The sequence below is a fragment of the Chinchilla lanigera genome, unplaced genomic scaffold (assembly GCF_000276665.1).
Source record: "Chinchilla lanigera isolate Chin_1 unplaced genomic scaffold, ChiLan1.0 scaffold00014, whole genome shotgun sequence".
In the NCBI taxonomy this organism is placed as follows: domain Eukaryota; kingdom Metazoa; phylum Chordata; class Mammalia; order Rodentia; family Chinchillidae; genus Chinchilla; species Chinchilla lanigera.
In genome coordinates, this window is record NW_004955415.1 from 12,080,070 (window position 1) to 12,100,942 (window position 20,873).

The following is a 20,873-nucleotide window of genomic DNA, read 5'->3' on the forward strand; positions in this document are numbered from 1 at the left end:
CTGCTCCAGAGTAACTAGGCCAGGTGGGGGAAATCTAGGAAATCTTCCTGGAAGGGGTCTGTGAGATGAATCTTGAAAGATTAGTAGAGGGCAGATGGCAGAGAAGGAAGTGGGGAGAACATTCAGGCAAATGGGTCCATAGGTTGGACGGAGCCCAACCTGTTCAAGGACAGTGTAAGTGAAGCAGTGGCTGGAGCCCAGGCGGGACAGAGGAGAATGAATGGGAAAGAGGGGAGGGGAGGCGCTCCTGGAGGTGGGGCTGTGGCAGGTGGGGACCTGGTCAGATCTGTGGTAACAATGCTCTGGAGGCTGCAGGCAGGAAGGAGACAGAGGGTACTGCTCATTTTCTTTTCTTTTCTTTTTTTCTGGTACTGGGAATTGAACTCAGGACCTTGCGCTTGCTGAGCAGGCGCTTATGCCACTGAGCTAAATCCCTGGCCCTACTGCTCATTTTCATGCAGGAGCTTCTCAGCCATCCCTGGTACTAGGCCCTTGGAGCCACCCCTGCAGGGGTGGGGGTGTAGGAAGGCAGCCTTCCAGGACACCTTTGGACCAGAGCTTGGGGGAGCCTCTGGTGGCTTAGGGGTGACATGGAAGGGGTGAGAGCTGACAGCCCGAGCTTCCCCTCAGCAATGCCCGGTGAGATACTCATCTGAGAGCAGGCAGCAGGAAAGGCATTTCAGACTGTGGAAATGGCATCTACTAAGGTTCAGAGGCAAAACAGCACAAGGCCAGCTGGGGAGCTAACATAGTTTGAAGTGGCTGAAGCCAGGGGCTGGGCTGGGTGGGGCCACTACTGTGCCTCAGGGTTGAACTTGAACCTCATGAATAAGAGTCTAGGACTCTGAAGTGGGACCCCTGGGTTCAAATCCTACTAGCTATGCATTTGTGGGCAAATTTACTCTATCTCTCTGGTTCTTAGTTTTCTCATCTGTAAAATGGGATCATTGTGAGGATTAACCAAAATACATGAAGCCCTTAGCATGAAATACATACTCAATAAATGCAACCTCTATTATTATCGCTATTGTTAATATTACAAGCAGCCCCATGGTTGGGAACCCCAAGGAGGAGTACAACTTTGTAAGGGAGAAATCTCATTTTAAAAAAGTAAAAACAAGTTGCAACGTGCACTTATCTGCAATCTCCACATTCACAGAGACGTGTGAAATTTCATCTGCAACTATTTCCTCAGAGTGTCAGCCCATCCCAAATCAGATGACGGATGTTGGATGTCACAGGAATGATAGGAGTGTTACAGCAACCAGCAGCGAACTCAAGGCTGGGATCAGGTGCAACAGAATGGAGGGGGCCTCTCTCAGCCTACAGGGGATGACAACACCCAAGTTTCTAAACTAGGATGATGACGGGGGATACTTGAGGGACCAGAAGCAGCTCTACTTGCACCAGGTAAGATAGGAGATAGAATCAGCCAAGTTTTCTGGAGTGCGTGCTCTGAACAGAGTCTGGGCTAGCCCCATGCTGTAGAAATTTACAGTCTCCCAGTATTCTCAGCTCATTTCTTAAAATCTGAATTAAGCTTAGGGAATTAAGATTTTTTTTGGTGTTAACCGCAAGACAGAAAACTGCAACAGATCATACAGGTGAACTAGGACCAAGAATGCTGTGCTCTGGCATCCTCCCAGTGGGTTCAAATCACAGGCCTCCAACAGGTTTTAGTTTCTTCACCTATTCTGAACAATAATTAGACCCACTTCAAGGGCTGTGTGAAGGAAATAATGCACGGAGAGTGGTTGATACAGAGCCCGGTACATGATCAAGACTCAGAAACTAGTAGCAATCAGCCAGCACTGATAGGATGATCTCCTCCTCCTCTGGAAAGATTGACTGGCTTGAAAGCTGCCCCCAGCACTTGCTTCTCATGACATCGGCTTGAGAAGGAGCCTCCTGCCTGAGGGGTCAGGTGTCCCCTTATGAGATGAGAGGTGAGTGTCCAGGACTGATGGATCAGCTTGCCTAGGGTCAGTGTGCCTAGGGACTCTCCGCTCTGTGTAAGGAACAAGGTGGGGCTTGGCTCAGCTGTGACAGCAGGAAAATCAACCACAGGGCCAGCTGGTGCGCAGAGTCGGGTGGGGCCAAGGGCTACATGGGCCACCTTGGTGATAGGTTTTGGTAGAGGCGGAGAGCAAGGCCAGTCATTTCTTCTGGCCTTTTGAAATTCAAAAACATGAAGTTTTAAAAAACAGCACACACAAAGAAATGATTTTTGCAGCTGTTTTGGCATTTGGGGAGTAATTTACCAACTTTAAACTCAACTTAATGAAGTTGGGGGTAGGCAGCTTCCAGAGGAGTTCTGCTTCCCAGCAATCTTCAGGCCCAGCCAGCAAAGAGGGCTGCATGGGTGGTCGGTGGGGAGCATTAACAGTAACACATTTTGTATTTGTCATCAGAATGGCGCCCCCGGGCACAGGGGCAGTGCCCATGGCCGCTCAATGGTACATTTGTCATGTGGCCACTGACACAATCAATTGACCCCCTTACACACCGGTGTTTATTAGCCATTGTATAAATATTTCACCCCTCCCCGGTTGACACATAATCTCTTCTTTGCTGCCTCTGACAAATGAACATTTCTCTGTAGACTCTTAAATGAGTATGTGTCACAGCTATGTCACTGATTAATTTTTTTTACCACCACGAACAACGATGCATAGAAATGTAACTTATATTCATTTCCCGGCTTGAGCCCAGCTGTCTAAAAAATTCCACCAGCAGCTACGACTGACAGACAGCTATCCCAGCGCTTGGGCGTGCTGACATGCGGTTGTGTGAGTGCCAGCTTGTTAATTACTGGCTTTCTCTTCCGGCCTGGCTGCCGAGTAACCAGCCACAAGGACCTTAATCACCGCTGGGGCCGGGAAGGGCCTGCTGCAGAGGGCCCCAGGGGCTGGCTCCCCAACCCAGGCTAACCACACACAGCTTTCTCCTCCAAGCATTGGCTGCCTGTTCCTATGGGCCTTGGTCTGGAAATGTCCCTGAAGTCACCTCGGTAACACTCATTGCCCCTTCGCACTCTCTGCTGATGTGAGAGATCATGAGGGCAGGGACTGGGTCTTGTTGTGCTTAGCACAAGGTGGATGCGCTAGAAATATTTGCTGACAGGAAGTTAGCGGAGGTGTAATTACTGAACAAGTTTCCAGCCACCTGACAAGCAGTATTTATCTTTTCCATGAAGATTCTTTGAGCACCTACTATGTGCAAGGAACAAGGTAGCTGGGCGCAGAGGAAAAGGGTGGCTGTTACCTTAGGGGAAAAAAGCATGTGATCAGACTGGAGTTGGAACCAGCAGCGTCCTTTCTTTGCCTCTGACCAAGCCCTCCCAGACCCATCAGTGACTAAGGCCCTATGCCTGGTCACCTGCGTAAGGTTTAGGGTCAGTAGAGGGGGACTAGAGACACTGTAGATGGGCACTAATTGCTCCCTGTGTGTAGCCGCTAGCCACACAGCACTTGCGGTATGGTAGGCTTGGGCTAAGTTAGCCTGTGCTGACTGACCCACAGCTTGCACACTCTCCCATCTTGGTCCAGCACCCCAACCCCTCCATCCTTGCCCTCAGCTGCCTCAGTTTCTCCTCCACTGTGACTTTCTTTTCCTTCTTCCTGTTCTGCTCCTTCATACTTTCCTCTTCCTGGCAGGTTTTCGAGTCACCTTGAGCTGCAGAGCCAATTCAGCATCCCCACCCCCACCGACCCTGTCCATCTGCTGCTTCCCCTCCCTGCCCACCCCTCACTGGCACTGGGCTGAACTTCAGCAGGTGTCTAGGTTGCCCCTGCCCCACCCCCATCTTCATGCACCTGTGTCCCCTGCACCTGTGTCCCTTCCCTGATGTCATAGAACCTTGGCTAGGAGCCAGGTGCATACACCTGGGGATTCTTCCCAGCAATGGATTAACTCTCTCGAACCAGACTCTCAAGAGACTGACCTGGGAAATAAAGACCCCTCCTCCTCTAGGGCTGGAGAAGCCTTAAGTGGCTTTGGGGACAGGGGCTGCACATCTGAGGAGCAGATACCAAGTGCTGATGGCACGTTCAGGGAGTCCACATGAATCAGTGGAAACCACTGATATCTGAGGTAAGGTAGAACACACGGATTGGGAGCTGACTGGAATCCCAGTTTCTCTACTCACAGATGGTGCATTCTGGGGCAGTTACTCCATTTCTTCTTGTCTTGTATGCTGGGGATGCGGAGACCTAGGTCACGGAGCTGTTGGGAGGTTAGACACAGGAACAGCAGCGTCCTTTCTTTCCTCTCTCCAAGGTCATGGCTCCAACTCATCTTGACTAGTCATCTCCAGGCGGAGAAGAAAAGCTGGACAATTGCCTATGATCTCCCAGCCCACACGCACCTAGAAGGTGGCCCCTGAAGCCCCAGGTACTGGGTGGAACTGTCCCTGTCCTTCCCTCAGGCCTTCTCCCAACAGCTCCAGGGAAGAAGACAAACTGCTGATGGTATGGCTGCCCAGATCTGCCCCCACTGCCGGTCAGCATTGTCCAGACCTGGGCAGCCCTGAATGAAGTGCATGTTTACATACATGATCTCAAGGGAAGTCACAAAGCCACAAGTTAGGCATGACTGGCTTCCTTTCACTGCCAAAAAAATTGAAGCCCAAATAGCTTAAAACAACTGCAAAATGTAACACAGAGCCAGAGCTAGGACTTGAACCTGGGCTTATCTCCTTCCCAGGGCAGGGCTCTTAACTAGCACCCTATGCTGTCTCCCAAGTCTCCTCCTCAATCACCCAGGGCCTCCTCAGGAAGCAGTCACTGCAGACACACCTGTCTTGTGACATAATCAGAGCCTGCTCTGATGTCAAGGCAAACAGGACCTGCCCTACCCCACCTGCTGGGCTTCGAGGGAGGAGGGAGAGGAGCACAGGAAGAGGAGCAGATGATGACGTGGAACTGGGTTGGGACCAGGAGGACAGCAGGCCTGGGGAAGGGGCAGATGCGAGAAAGGGGCTCCCACAGTTGGCCCTTCAGCTGGTGGGTAAGCTGTGCCATCCTCCATCCATTTCCTTGTTCGAAATGCAGTGCTGAGGTCCGGAAATCAGGACAAAAGCACCACCCACAGCTCTGGTCTTGATGACTCAGATTCCACCTCCCACAGCCTCCTCCTGTGTGTTTCTGAATGTGTGTACCCGCGCGTGCGCCCCACCAGCGCATGAGGCTGTCAGCTGTGTGCGTGTGTGTGTGTGCATGCGCGCATGTGCACACCCACAGGGATGCACACATGTGCACATGGCTGAGCTGTGTCCATCACAGATCTGTCTCCAAGTCCCAGCCTGCAATACATGATGATCAAGAAGGTCAGTGACAATCACAGCGTTAACAGCCACAGGCTCCCAGGGTTGAAAGGCACTACATAAGCACTTTACGTGCCCTGTAGCATGGAATCTGTGCAACACCTTTGAAGCGAGTATTATCATGAATTCCAACAGAGAAGTTAAACTTCTTTTTCACAGTCACACGGCCAGGACATGATGGAGTTATCAGATGCCAAAATCTGTGCCCAGTAAACATGCATGCCTCCTTGCCCCCTCTAAAGAGAGGAGCGAGTCCTTTGTAGTCAGAAGCCAGCCAGGGTCCCTGAAGGAAAGGGGTCCAGGAGCCAGAGCCCTGGAGGAGGAAGAAAGGGGGGCAAATAGCAGATAGAAGCTTGAGCAGGAGGGGGCAGGGCAGCTGTCTCAGAACAGGTGTCAGAGAAGCTGTGACAGCCACTTAGAACCACAGTGGCAAGCCTCCTTTACATGGCGATTTGCATACATTTGCATGTATTTGCATCACCAAATCTGTGGAATCGGCCCTAATGGTCCCTGCCTCTGAAGACTGGCAGAAGCTGAAGCGGTGGGAGTGACAGGGAGTGCCTGGGGAATTCAGAAAGGGAATGAGCGGGCACGGGCAAGAGACAGTTTCTAGGGGAAAGAAGGAAGACTCTCCCAAGTGCCCTGGGAAGCCTCCTCGCCTCCCCTCTCCAGTCCATCTCCAGCGGGGAGTGCGGCAGGGGGCTGGGAACACAGAAATTCCGAGAGCCGAAGTGGGTTGAAGACCCAGGCGGGTGGCCAACCCTGACCGACCCTCCCTGGTCTCCCGGCTGGGGCCGCCCACTCGGCCCCCGAGGTCAGTGGCTCGGTGTTGGGGCGTCATCTTGTGGACACATGCGGAAACGCACCCTCTTCCGGCTGGCTCTGGCCGCAGCCTCTTTCTGCGGCTGCTGCCCAGGACACGTGTCCGCTTCTCCCGCGGCCAGCAGGTGTCCAGTGGAACTGGGTCTGACGTCCCGCGGTCTGAGCAAGAAGGCTCGCGACCTTCTGGAAAATCCTGGGCAGTGAGCTGTCCACGGACTTGGGCCGGGCTAAGGTGAATGGAATAATACAGCTTGGTGGTGAAGCGTCAGAAAAACATGGCTGTGCCAGTCCCAAACCGTGTGACCTTGACAAATTGACCTTCGAGTCCGTTTCTGCATCTATAAAATGGGGGCGATCAAATTTACATGTGAGGGCTGGGGATTTAGCTCAGTGGCACAGCGCCTGCCTGGCAAGAGTGAGGTTGTGAGTTCAATTCCTGGTACAGGAAAAAAAAAAAAAATTTTTTTTTACATATGAGAACTGGGGATATAGCTCAGTAGCACAGGGCCTGCCTGGCAAGCACAAGGTCCTGAGTTCATTTCCAGTTTAAAAAAAAAAATTTTTGCTTGTGCTTATTGGCATGGTCAGGACTAAAATGAAGTGAGTCCCTCAGGCACAAAATTTAAGGACTTTGGACTTGTACAATCTTGAGACCTCCTTAAAATTTGTGTTCTGGTCCTGTGCAGTATGTGAGCACAATGCCTGGCACCTGAGGGACACTTTGTCAGCAGGAGCCGTTGTCACAGTAGTTGTGCTATGAGGGAGCTCAGGCCTTGGGCAGGCAGTACCCTAGACCCACTCCCATCTGGCAAGGATGTGATGGGAGATCAGAAGCTGGATGTGAGGGGCCACTTCCCAGAGTCAGGAATAAAGAGGAAGTCACAGACAAATAGGAGTGGAAGGGCCATACTGGGTCACAAATTTTATGGAACCTCTCTGATTCCCTGTGACTAAGGAAGGGACTTGGGTCTGGCTCACAGAGGATCAGTGTGATAGGTCAGTGAGAGCTGGAAGTGGACTGCTGTCACCTTACAGCCCTCCTGGGGTAGTCCTCAAAGGTAATGGAGAGAGTTCCAGGGTGTAAAGCTTGAGACAATACACTAAAGCATCAGCCTTGTCTCAACACGAAGCTAGTCAGAAGTGGGTGGATATTCCCTGATCCCTGGAGAAGAATGAATGGCTTGTTTGATTGGTCAGAAGCTTGAAGGACCAAGACTAAAAGTCAGTGACTAAGGGGACCATGGAAGAGGCAGATGGATGACTTCTGGGAGTCGCTACCAAGTATGTAAACTTCTGGGTCTCAAGTAAACCCCTGGCGGAGCACCCACTGCCAGGAGGCTCTCAACAAGCTGGCATAATGCTGTACCTCATGAGTCTCTCTCCAAAGGCTTGCACAGTGGGGACAGTGGTCATGGTGCCAGTCGTGGAGGCTTTGCACATGCCCAGTAGCACTGGTTTCCTCTCCGCTGGACAGAGCTAGTTCTACCACTCTGTCTGCTCAAGCTGCTAACAGATAAGACAGATACTGAGCCCTTAGTGTGGCTGTCTTCCTCAGAAGGCCATCCAAGCTCCTGGCAGGTAGATTATTGTTATGGTTTGTGTCTAGATGTCCCCCCAAAGCCTCTTGCAGTCATGGGGCGAGCTTCTAGAATTTATGATTGATTCATGGTCCAATGCTGGGATTATGGGTATGAGTTCTAAACCTGCCCTGGGGTGGGCAGCTTGCATACAATATAAGGGAGGGAAAGAGGCTTGTTCACTGCTCTTCCCTTTTTGCTCTTGTTGCTTTTTCTGTTTTCCATCACCATGAACTGTTGCCCTCTGCAACAGTTCATGTGCCACTCTACTTTGGAGCCAGCTGAGCATGGCCTGAAACCTCCACCAATCGTGAGCTGAATAAACCATTCCATCCTTAATTCAGGGCATCAGGTATTTCTCCCCAGCAGTGAGAGAAAAGTAGCCAAGATAATTACCCTGAGCCTCCTCCTTCAACCCTGGAACAGTGAGTGGTCTTTAATCAGTGCTTCTCCAGATTTGGGCTCATCTTCCTTGTCTGCAGTGCTTTCCCCAAAGATACAATAATGGAGTCGCCCAAGACTTCCATAGGTTCAACTCTCATATTTAGGTATTTGATTCGTTTTAATTTTTTGTATATGGTGTGAGGTAATGTGATGGTGATCAATGGACTCATTGATCTAACTTGGTTGTCCCTCATCACGCAGAAGTAGCCAGCCTGGTAGAACAGTAGGGCAGCCCAGAGAAGATGCTGGCCAGAACATGGTACCTGTGGGTTGGGCCCCGAACTCTGTGTGACGGTATTAGTTTTGAACAGTGACTCTTATGCGTAGAAACTGCAGGTCTCAGAATCAATGTGGAAGCAGAAGGGGCTCATCTCATGCTCTTGTCCCCAAAACTTCTAGCTCTGCCAGTTAAAGGTTCTAGTTTCCAGGGAGGTAGAACTTATACCAGAGAACATAGTATACTTTCTATGAACCTGAAAGCTGGCAGCGCCACCCGGCCACCTCAAGCTCCTCATGCCAGTGGATCAATAGAAAAGGATATTACTGTACTGGCCAGGGACACTGATTGATTCTGACGACCAGGATGAACTGGGCTGTGGATACAATGCATGTAGACACAGTGAGGGTGGGGAGGGCTGTGTCTGGACCCAGCCAGGGGATTCACAGGGGCATCTCTTGAACTCTCCCCTGGTAATAACTGACAACAGACAACCTCAACAATGACTATTCTAAAAAGATGGGCAGCTAAGAGAGCAGATCTCTCAGAAATAGGAGTGCGTGTAGCCTCGCCCAGCAAGTAGCCCAGAGCTGCAAAAGGCTAGCTGAGGGTAAGGGAAGAGCGTTGATAATATCAATGATGGATTCAGGATGAGCGACAGCGTGGGACTGTGGCTTGCTTCATTGCTTTCTAGCCTTTATCTTCTTTGAGATCACATCTGACCCAATCTTGAGGGGGATCTGTTTACAGAGGACTATACCTCCCCTCTTGGGGAAAGAGGGATGATAACTTTGTTATCACAGGGGGAAGAAAGAAAAAAGGAAGGTCAAATTGTGGCATAGACATCAGATACAGTGGAAGGGCACGAGAGGATATTAGTGGCACTAGGCAGGAGCCGTCCTGTCACAAATCTTTCTTCTGGAATCCCTCGACTACCTCCTTACTCTCTGAGGCTGCCCCTCCACTGTCAGGCTTAACTGAAATGCCACACAGCATCCAGGGGAATCTGGTTTCCAAGTGCCACCAAGGCTGGACCACAGAAGCTAGAGGCTTGAGATGTTTATTCTTTGGGGTGAAACTTGATCCACAGAAGGCAGGGGGTGAGTGGGAGCGGTGGACCACCCCAAGGTGTGCCTCCCCTTGGCTTTCTGGAGAAGTCTCACCTCCGTGCTGACCTGCCACGTCACCTGCAGTAGCTCTCTGAGGCTATGTGCTTGGGTTCGGACAGTGCCAGGTGGCACAATCTTGTCTTGCAACTTCTTTTTTCCTTACTCTCAGCTCCCTGGGCTTCCACCCGAATCCTGGCCACAAGCTCTGCTGCTAGAAGCCCTAACTAAGACAGGGGAAAGTTTCCCGAGGTTTATCTCCCTGTCTGCATCCCATGCTGTGGTGTCTGCAGGAACCTGAGTCTCACTGCTCCAGCATCTCTGAAGAAGCCAAAGAAACAGAAGTCTGAGCGGTCAGGCGCCAACCAGCTGTCGTCCTGATGAAAGAGAAAGTGGTTAGACACGGAGGAGGAGGGGGCAAGCAGGCACAGGAAATGGGTGAGGGGGCTAGAGGGTAGGAAGTTAAGTTCCTGTAAAAGTTGTCCCCTGTAATTGGGTTGGTGCAGGGTGTGTCCTAGGCAGGAGCGACTGGATCCTAGAGGTGAGAAGGGAGGACAATATTCCTTCCTCCCCTTGAGTGAACACCATCATCCATTTTCGGCTGGGAATGGGTTTCTCCAAGGCCCCTCTGGCCTAGTAGTCCTGGCTGGACCAGGACCCTATCATGAGTGAGCCACTGGGGCTGGGGCAGGAGGAGGTAGTGACAGGCAGAAGGTTCAAAGTAACACAGCAGCAACTGCCCCCTTCTCAATGCAGGGAGGCCAAGAGGTTCTGCTATGGTCCTAGCCTAGGGTTCTGCTATGGTCTAATGTTTGTGTCACATCCAAGATTCATGTTGAAACTGAATCCCCAGGGTAGTCGTGGGAGGACGTAGGGCTTTAAGGGGTGTTTAGGAATGGGGTGGTGCCTCCTAAGGGGCTTGTAGTCTTGAGTTTGCCCCTTCTGTCACTTCCTCCATGTGAGGACCCAGCATTTGTCCCCCAGAGGTCACAGCAATCATCTTGGAAGCAGAGAAAGACACTTACTAGGCACTGAACCTACCAAGGCCTTGATCTTGGACTGTGAGTAAGACAGTGCCATTGTTTATAAATTACCGAGTCTGAGGGATTTTGTTATAGCAGTGCCATCAGACTAAGACAGTTCTCCATCCTTGGCAACTCATAATCCCCGCTCCAGAGCACAGCCTCATACTCCAGTGGTGTTCTGTGCTCCACGGGGGACTAGCCGGGTGACAGTCTTGTGATTTGCAAGGAGGTAGGGCTGGAGACTAAGCACAGTGACCAAATGTCCCTAAGAAGGACACTTGCCCCTGCCTTTAGATGGGGGTGGGTGACCAAGCTGAGGCAGAAGTCCTTAAAACTCCTTCCTGGAGTCATCCTTGTCATTCTTCTATCTCCGGGCAAAGCCCACTTCGCATTTTCAAAGTAGAAACAAAAGAAAGGGAGATGAGGGCCTGACTACCACAAAATCTAGGAAATCTGCAATGTGCCAAGCATGCCTAGGATTCTGAGATAGGATTAAGGGGATCTGACTAGATCAGGCACATTAAGAGTGGTATGGCTAGGGGCTGGGGATTTAGCTCAGCGGCAAAGCGCCTGCCTGGCAAGCGGAAGGTCGTGAGTTTGGTTCCCGGTACCAGAGAAAAACCAAAAAAAAAAAAAAAGAGTGGTACGGCCACAGACAAAGTGACTGTCTTTGATAGAGGTGGGTGCATGGTATTTTCCTTGGGAGTGGTTTGTGTCTGTCAGCAGATTCTCAAAAAGGTTTAAGATCTGCCTATGCTCATGTGTAAATATCACATGGTTTCTCTGGATGAGAAACTAAAAGTATAAATAAGGGCCAAAATGTATAACCGATAATGGGAAATGGTAAGAAAATGTTCAAACGTGAATAGGAATGGGGGTGGGGTGGAGGGACAAGAAAAAAAGAATAAACAGAAACAAAGCTTTTGTAAATAAAGAAGGGAAGAGTGGCTGAAGGGAGGGGAAGGGAATGGAAAAAAGAAGATATACCATGTACAGGTACAAATTCCCTATGATAGATGTGATCATCATGTATGTTTAAAATGTACCAATAAAATTTTTAAAAAACACATGGCAGTTAGGCAAAACAAACCAAACAAACAAAAGACCTGCCTGTGCTGTCTGACACGGTAAACTAGTCACATGTGGCTCTTCATTTCCAACTGAATCAAACGAAAAGGTCACGTTTCTATGTGCCAGAGACCACATGTGGCTACTGGTTACCTAACTACACAGCACAGACATGGAACATGCCTTTCATTTCAGAAAGTTCTATTGGACGGCACTGCCATTAGCCTTATGCATGGAAAAATTGCATCCCACAGAGGGAATGACTTGCCCAAGGCCCCCAGGGAATTTAACGGTAGCTGTAGTATTAGCTGCCCTTTATAAAATGCCTTGCAGTAAAACTGCATTAAAATATCTTCTTATGAACGCAGTTGCCAACAGCCTATGGTGGCAGGAGACACATTATTAGGAGGATGGGGGAAGGGAGGTGTTGCGTTTGCACTTCCCCCTCCCTGTGGCTGCTGCCCCCCTGCAGGATAAAGGAGGCTTAGAGACCTGGAACTCCCTCCCCTCCCCCATGATGACCTCAGCCTCACAAAAATGGGGGAGGGGGCTGGGTGGACTGCAGCTAGTGTGTGTGTTGCGGGGGCAGCCCTCAGGCCATGGGAATCGGGGGTGAGGGAAGTGGATCCTAACTAGTCTCCATGCCTGTATTCTCTTAAATTTCAAACCTGATTCTCAGCCAGCAGCTAGAAGGGCCTGTATGGTCCCTGAATCCCTTCATTCTCAGCTGGCTCCAAGCTCCCAGTCTCTGCTACTTCAGGGCCTTCGCACTCAAGTTTCTCTGCCTGGAATGCTCACTCCCAGTCCTTCCAAACCTCCCTTGTTTCTGGACTCCAGCAGAGCTTTCTGGAGAAGCCTTCCCAGACCGCAGGCCGGGCCAGGTGCCTCTGTTACACACTTCTGTTTGAAGGTTCTTTGTTAGATGTCTTCTTTCCCTAGCAAGTCATGCTTCCCAGAGTCTATTGTGAAGCCTGATATGCCCTTGAACCTTTGAGCATAGTTGGCCCAGAAGAGATGCACTATAAATGTTGAGAAAAATGAAACGAGTGGGAGCGCTCCTTCCTGCAAGATGCATGCCCCTCAGGGCCCTACTCCCGCTGCTGCATCTCAGGTGGGTGGTGGCCATGCCCTCTACCACCCAGAGGGTGAGGGCTAGGGAAAGTGTGTGGCCTGGAGGCCACTGGAGACAATGGAGGTGATCAGGAGTTGTAGGAGTCACAGGAAATTGGGTAAGAATAACAAAAGTGACAAGATGACAAAGAGGAATCTCGGGAGATGGTAAAAATATAACAAGGGAGCCTGGTGTGCTGGCGCACACCTGTAATTCCAGCATTCAGGATGCTGAGGCAGGAGGATCACTGCGAGTTTGAGGCCAGCCTGGGCTACAAAGTGAGTTCCAGGCCAGCCTGAACTGCATAGTGAAATCCTGTCTCAAAAAGACAAATGAATAAACAAATATATATACATATATATGTATTTAAAAAAAAAACGAGTGCAACATGGTCTAATTGGGTAATAAGATGCCATCAGCCCGACATGGTGGCACAAGCATATAATCCTAGCTACTGGGGAGGCCAAGAAAGGAGGATTATGAATTTGAGTTTAGCCCAAGTAAACTAGACAGGCCTTGTCTCAAAAATTTAAAAAATAAAATAAAATAAAAAGAGCTCAGTACTGCACAAACAAACAAAAAGATACCATGGCTGACTGAAGAGAGGCACTAGGATATCCCGGGGTGATGGGGTAGTAGGCAAGCTGGGTATGTTCCAGAGTTACCATGGAAGTGACAGGTAAAAATAGTAACAAGGAATGGGAAACGCTTATTGAGCACTTACTGTGCGTCACCCCTTTCCACACATTACCCATATATTTCCATGGATTAATCTTCACAACAATCCTGTCAGCATTTCCATTGTGCAGTAAAGGAAACTGAGGTACAGGCCCCAGCAGCTGAAGAAGAGTCAGGGTTTTACCATAGAGTCTCTCTCTCTCCTTCCCTACCTCCCTTCCATTTTCTTTTCTTGTACCAGGGATCAAGCCCAGAAACTTTTTTTTTTTAAACAGGATCTTGCTACTAGTCAGGACTGGAACTTTTGATCCTCCTGGCTCAGCCTCCTGAGTAGGTAGGATTACTGTTATGAACCATCACACCCACCTGCAAGACTTCAAGACTCTACTTGTTTTTTTTGTCTTTCTGAGACAGGTTTTCACTATGCAGTTCAGGCTGGCTTTGAACTCATTTTGTAGCCCAGGCTGGCCTTGAACTTGTAGTGATCCTCCTGCCTCAGCCTCCTGAGTGCTGGGATTACAGGTATGCATCTCCATGCCCAGCTTAAAACTCTACTCTTGATTACTACATACCGTGCTTTTTTGGTGCAGAAAGTAGCTTCCAAAGTAGTTGTGTCTCAGTAGTCTGGATGGGAAGTGAAGAAAGACATGGAAGGGTTAGAGAATTCCGCTTGACTAGTTCTGTCCCTTTCTCTGCTCACTATTGTCCCTTTTGTCCCATGTTTTAGGGTTAGATTTAAAATGAACTAATGCCAGGTTCCTTCCTTCATGCCTGCAAAATGCCAGAGAGGCCAAATCAAACTTCACAATAAAGAGCACGGGAGAAAAACTGGGGTGGTTCTGGGAAAAGGGGGGTAAGAAGTGCCAGATGATGGAGCTCTGTGAGTAACATAGAAGTTAGGGGGTCCTTTGAGAGATGCAACTTTGGGAACCCATTTATTCTTTTTGGTTTCTGCGCTATACCTTCTTTTCCTACTGCAACTCCACGCATACACTGTCCTGTGGGCCCGCAGCTTATATTTGGGCTGCACAGAGCAGGCAGATCCGATGGTGAAGGTCAATAATGCAGACTCCCCAGTCAGGGTGAACTGAGTCTGTGGCCTTCCAGGGCGACAGTTCAGAGGGAGTTTCACCGTCTGCTAGGCCTTAAGGGAGCTACAGAAGGCAGCTCAAAAGGAAAAGCAGCTGTGGCCATCCCTACAGTAAGAGTTCCCTCAGCCAGCCTGACACTGCAGATGTTGCCGAAGGATGACCCTGGTGGTACTGGATAGTGAGGATGAGAGGGCCTGACTAAGGAGCAGAGACCCCATGTAGCCTCCAAGGGAAGAGGTCCCTCCACGGGATACTAGTTACCACCCAGTGTCCTCTCTCTCCTGTGACCTGGTTCATTCCAGTTCCCCCAGCCCCACCTCTGGAATGCCCTGGGCTCTTTCAGGACCCGCTGTGACCATTCTCAGATCACTAGCCCTCCCCTGCCCCAGGCATCTTCTAGTCCTACACCCTGACAAAGGTGCTCTCCCTCCTCCTTGAGTACTCAGAGGCAAGATCAAGCTCCAGAAACCTATGACCCCTTCCCTGAGCCCACCGACCTGCCTTCCACCCATGTCCGAGCAGTCAGGGGTGACATCTCAGTCAGCTCCTCGCCAGGTTCAAGTCCCTGTGCCTCATGTGGGGCCTGGGCAGTGCTTGCTCAGAGTGGTGGAGGTGGCCAGGGAAGCTTTACCATCTGGGCCCCTGCACTGCAGCTCCATGGAGAGGAGTATGGGGAAAGACCCCACTGTACCCCTGCTCAGAGGCACAGGGGCTTTTGTCCTCTGGAGCCTGGGACGCCTCCACTCCTGCCTTTGCTCTCATTCATTTCTATCTTGACCTGTTTCTAACCTTGCCAAGGCTGAGCATGAGAATGAGGAAGACCTGTGCCCCACAGGCCAGAGCCTGAAGCCCAGGGAAACTCCCTCCTCCAGGTCCAATGACCCTAGAATCAGAGGGTTCTTTTTGCCCTACTGTGCCTGGGATATAGGGATCTCCCTAAATCTGCCCTATCCCCTCAGTGACAGATTATGGAACCACAGAGAGAGAGAGACAGACAGGCAGACAGATAGACAACAAACAGAAGACAGATAAACACAGAGAAATCCACAAAGAGATTTAGAGGGAAGAAAGACAGAACGGAACTCAGAGGAAAAGACACAAACAGGAAGAGAGACAGAAAGAAGAGATGGAGAGAAACCCAGAAAGGAGGCAAGGGAAAAGGGAGGGAAGACACACAGAGCCTCTGGCCACCCCACATCATCACGCTGGAGAGGAAGTGGTTTTAAAGAGTAGGCAGGTCTCCTCTGCGGCTCAGCTCTGATCCTCTTGGACCTAATGAACTTAGATGGGGGAAAAATTATATTATTTTTACTAATCTCTAGCAGGGGTGGGCAGAATTTAATATTTCCTTCAATTATGACAATCCCAACAAACCCGTCATATTAGCTATAACTATAGCTTTGTCACCAACAGAAATCATACGTGTTTTCACATCATAGCACACGGGTGCAGATCTTTTGAAATATCAATCATAAATTTCATTTATGCTCATCACTACTTGAAAATTGTGTGAGGTATCAACCTAACACTAGATCTTATTTAAAGCATTAATAAAAAAGCTCATATATTCTATATCACATTAAAAATAGTTTTATAACTTTATTGCAATACAACTGGTTTCCTTTAGAATCCTATATGCTTTATTTTATGCATTTTAAAACATTATTGGGAGATAGGGCCCACATGCTTTACCTGGTTACCAGTAAAAAACACAGAACTAAAAAGCTTCAGAGCTACATCTCACCAGAACCCCCAACACCCCATGCCCTGGGCTTTCTTTTGCTACACCCTTGCTTCATTAGTCCTGCAATGAGAAGCGGCCACAGCAGGATGAAATCTGCCAGGATTTGAGCAGGGGAAGTGCCTCTGAGAGAAGGCAGGCTGGGCTGTGAGAGTTGTGAGGGACACAGTGAAAGAAGGAAGGAAATTGCGAGGAAGTATCCCAGACCACCATGTGGTCCGGGAAGGTTCGGCAAGACCATCGGGACATTCTTGGAGTAAGAAGAGTATCTCCCAGGAATAGCAGCGCCTTCGCTGCTTCAGAGTATCTCCCAGGAATGTGCCTGCCCTCAGATCTCCACTGAGCTCCATCGCTGGCTTGGAGCGTCCACTGTGAAGCTGGCCTTAGAGCAGGAACTGATGATTTCAGAGGGAAGCAGGTAGGACTTGATAAATTTCACTCCCTATAGCTGAAGTTCCATGAGACGCATTCTCACCACCTCCACACTTGCCCATCTGGAAAAAAGGACAGAGTAGTCCTCCTGCAGCCCTGCCGCAGGGGTCCTGTCCAGGGCTGTAGGTGGCTCGGGGAGTTTGCCATTTTCTAACTGCTGGGCCTTCAGCAAGTTACTGAATGTTCCCTGTCTCCTTACCTGTAAAATGGAGGTGATAAAATTCCCTATCTTATGAAGGTACTGTGAGGATTAATTGAAATTTGCAAAAGCAATGTTTGCACAGGACCTAGGACATAGACAGCTCTCAATAATTGGCAGATATTATTATGGACATTTTAATTATTAATTATTATCATTCTCTTTCTCAAAAGGAAGGCCCTGGGGAGGTGGGACTGTGGGAGGCGGAGGATGACAGTCCTTCCCTGAGCTGGGACAGCAGGGAACCCAGTTCCCCACATGCTCCTGAGGCAGGGGTCTTCCCCTCACTACTAACAGTTCCTTTGGCTGCTGACTCACAGTCTACTTCCTCTCATACAAACAGGAAAACACAGCCGGCCAGCAACGGCCCCCCCAACATCACTCACAGCGAAACACTGGCCCTACTCGGAGGGGAAGTGCCTCTCGGCCCTAGAGGTCAGGCTCCTGCAGAAGAAATGGGGGAGGGGAGGAGAGCTTCTCTCCTCAGCGCCCCCTACTCCAGGGACTTGCGTGAAGGAGGCTGGCTCAGTCCCTGTTTGCCTTATCCCCAAAGCAGACCCCTAACCTTGGTTTGTAAGTTTGGAAGTGGGGCACTCCTTGGTCTTCATCTCTCTGCAGAGGTTTAGGGCCCTTGGGGGAGCAGAAGCAGCGGAGGCGCCTCTTCTTCGCCTGTTTACCCGGGCCGGATCTCAGGGATGCAGAGAGGACAGGGTACTCAGCTAGAAGGCTGTGCCCATTTATGACTTCTGCACGTCCAGCTTCTGCCCCCATCTAACTGGATGCCAGGGTCCGCCATCCTGGCCCACTTCACAGATAAGTAGACAGGACCCGGCCCCTTCTGCTCCAGTGGCAGCACTGGAGGGGTTGCAAAGGCCTCTGTCCCCATCTCTGCTCTTGTCCCTGCCTTTCTGCCCCTCTCCCTAAAGCTGTCTCAGCTCCTGGCTGTGTTCTGGACCTTTTCTAGCTCGACGAGAGGGCAGAGCCTGGCAGCCCCTGAGATAAGTGCTGCGGTTGGGTAAGGAGGCCTCACCACCTGCAGGTCCGCGTTGCACAAGGAGTGGCCAAGCCGCGGAGGGAGCCGCCGGGCGGGGCGGGGCCGGCCGTCGGGGGAGGGCTGTGGGGGCGGGGCCGCGCGGCCAGACCGGACTCGGACGGCGCGGCTGGCACCGGGGAGCACCGCGGCTGCGTAGCGAGGTGAGGACCCCCGCATCCCGGGCCCCTGCCGCCCAGACTCCACCCCATCACCCCCCCAGGGCCTCCGTGGGCTCCCGGCGCCCTTCCGCGTGGGCGGCCTCCCTCGGCCCCAGACCCCTTCCTCGCCGCGACCTGGCCTTCCCTCTTGCTTTGCCCCCTCCCTCCCTGCCCCCTCCCTCGCAGCAGCCCGAGCTGCCCCGCCCGCCCCGACACACCCCCCTGCAGTCCAGCCAGCACCTCCAGGCTTGGCTGGGAGGCACCGGGCGAGGGAAACTGAGCCCTGACTCCGCTGAAGCTCAGCACCCTGGCCCTGGCTTGGGGATAGGGCCCAGCCAGAGAGAGGGGGAGAGAGAGAGAGAGGAAAGCCAGAACTGATGCTGGGACCTTCAGGGACCAAGTAGGAGAGCAAGGACAGCGCAACTGGGAGAGTGTGCAGGCAGAGAGAAAGCCACAAAGTCAGGGTCAGAGGTGGTCAGTGACACAGAAGCGCTTCAGACCTATTAGAATTGAACATTGAGAGCAGAATAAGGAGGGACAAGGAGAGGGACAAAGAGGGATTTAAAGGTAGAGATGAATAGGGATAGGGACAGGGACAGGGAAGAGATCAAGGGAACAGACCAGGCTGGCCCAGTGGGGCAGAGCCTTAGAGCCCTGAGCCCAAGGGCATGGGCAGGGAAGAGGGCTCAGAAAAGGAAGGCATGGCAAAGCGGGTGTGTGTGGGGTGTGCACACACATGCAAACATAGCTGGGTGGGTGGAGGATGAGAAAACCCCTGGTCTGCTGCCCCTGGCCTCTGATCCTCCATCTCTCTGGCCCAGTTCTCCACCCACCCCTATTCCCTGAGTGGCGCCTCTTCAGGCCCAGACACCACACACTGGGAATTCTTAGGGCCCTCTGGGCAGCTTGGCCAAAGCAGGCAGGATGTGGGGGTGGCCAGGCTAAAGGGGCAGGAAGGAAGTCTGAGAAGAGACAATAGGTGGAAGGGGAGGAGGAACTGGGAACAACCAGGATTGGGACGTCCAGCCTGAACCTCAGCTCTGGAAACCAGTGGGAGTGGTGTCCTTACCTCCTTCGCCCTCCATAGCCTGCCCCTCTCCCCACCTTTTGCCACAGCTGGATCTCACATCAATGACCCTACCTCCCCTTCTTCTCACCCTTCCCTGCCCAGCAGGGTTCTAGCATTTTGTCCCAAGCTTACTCAGTTAAATATGCAGTAGGCAGGGGCAGAGTTTCGACCCAGACCCAGGGAGGGCAGGCACTTGGGGGCCAATACTAACACTACTTGTTGTGAGCCTTGGATCACTCCCTTCCCTCTCCCTGGGCTTCAGTTTCCTCAGCTGTGCACAAAGAGACCGTCTTGTGCGGAGAAAGTTCCTTCTAATACTCTAGAAAGGTTCTGCCTCTAGATCTCAGACCTTTGGGCATTTTCTTTGGAGGAAGATCAGAGGGTGGTACACTCTGTCCAAGCCTCACACTTTGTGGCAGGGAGGGGGAATCTCAGCCTGAGCCCTCCCTTCCCCCTGCCCCTCCTCCCAGCAATGGCCTGAGCCCCCATGGCTGCCCCTCAGGACCTGGACATCACTGTGTGGCTGGCCAAGGTACATCTGGAGCAGTATGCAGACACGTTCCGGCAACATGGCCTGGCTACAGCAGGCGCAGCCCAAGGCCTGGGCCACGAGGAGCTGAGGCAGTTGGGCATCAGCGCCACAGGGCACCGGAAACGCATTCTGCGCCTGCTGCAGGCGGGCACTTCGGAGGACTCCCTGGATCTCAAGTCGGATAGTACCATGGAGCCATCCCCCAGCCCAGACCCCCAATCCCAGCCCTCCAAGCCCATACCCAAGCCCAGGACAGTGTTTAGTGGGCTCAGTGGCCTTCCTACGCCCCAGAGGCCTGGGCTGAGCCCAGCCTTGTGGGCACCAGAAGTATCTAGAAATTCAAAGTGCAGCTCCAGGTCACCTCCTCTTCCTACATCATCCTCTGAGCAGCTGTCAACCTCAAATACCATGGAAATGATGCCCAATGCCATCTACTTTGGCCTGGACTTAAGAGGCGGGGCACAGACAGCTCAGGACAAGTGAGTAGGGTTGGTTTCCTGGGGTATCAGATGCGGGGGTGGAAGAGGGGATGGGGGAGCAGGGCATAAGGGGAGTTCTTCCTCCTCTCCCTTAGTAACCAACACACCTTCTTCCTCAGGGGTCCAGACAGCTCCCAGACAGCTGCTCCCACCCCTGCCCCCACCCCTACCCTCAGGCCCACAACAGGCACAGGTATGTGGGTCATCCTGGGCTCAGGGAGGGACCGCGTCAGCCGTGACTTCAGACCTGATCTCCTCTTCCCTGCCTCTTCGCCCTCTGCCCCTACCAGTGCACATCATGGATCCTGGTTGCCTGTACTATGGTGTCCAGCCTGTGGGGAGCCCAGGCACCACTGACAGAAGGGAAGGCAGAAGTGTCTGTCAGGACAGGGCTGAACTCAGGTGAGTGCTCAGTAGGCCTGTGGTGGGAGCACAAGGGAAAGCTTGAGGAGCAGTTGAGCTGGCAGTGACCATGTGTACAAATCATTGAATGGGCACGGAGTGTCCACTGTGTACCAGCCAAGCACTGAGGGTACAGGATGACTATAACAGATCCAGTGCCACCCCAGGCAGGGTGTGACCAGTGGGGCAGGCAGGATACAAAACAAGTAGACAACAAATAAATACATAATTAGAAATGTTTCCTTCTTTCATTCAGCAGACACTTGCTGAGCAACTGTTCATGCCAGATGTATATGCTTCCAATAGATCTGTATACATTGCAATCCCTGCCTTTGTGGGGGAGATAGTTAATAGAATAAGTTATAT

General features: G+C 51.6%; 1 protein-coding gene and 1 long non-coding RNA gene across 7 annotated transcripts in view; both read left to right on the forward strand.

The window, feature by feature from the left end:
- Positions 1-1,242: 1,242 nt before the first annotated feature.
- Positions 1,243-17,930, forward strand: LOC102004597. 2 transcript variants are annotated; one of them, XR_001233219.1, is made up of 4 exons: positions 1,243-1,410; positions 4,279-4,392; positions 17,178-17,269; positions 17,453-17,930. It is a non-coding gene; the product is annotated as an uncharacterized LOC102004597 (long non-coding RNA). The 2 variants fall into 2 exon arrangements; XR_001233220.1 differs by lacking the exon at positions 1,243-1,410 and adding an exon at positions 1,727-1,946.
- A 9-nt stretch (positions 17,931-17,939) lies between these two features.
- The window catches only part of Arap3 (ArfGAP with RhoGAP domain, ankyrin repeat and PH domain 3), a 23,714-nt gene continuing 20,780 nt past the window's right edge, over positions 17,940-20,873 (forward strand). For 4 of the 5 annotated variants that reach the window (XM_005380719.2, XM_005380721.2, XM_013512253.1 and 1 more), the window contains exons 1-4: positions 17,960-18,028; positions 19,565-20,105; positions 20,225-20,298; positions 20,396-20,507. In XM_005380719.2, coding sequence (XP_005380776.1) covers positions 19,582-20,105; positions 20,225-20,298; positions 20,396-20,507 — 710 coding nt within the window. In that variant the 5' untranslated portion in view covers positions 17,960-18,028; positions 19,565-19,581. Of the gene's footprint in view, positions 18,029-19,564; positions 20,106-20,224; positions 20,299-20,395; positions 20,508-20,873 lie in introns of all 5 variants that reach the window. The other variant, XM_005380722.2, reaches the window with a different exon arrangement.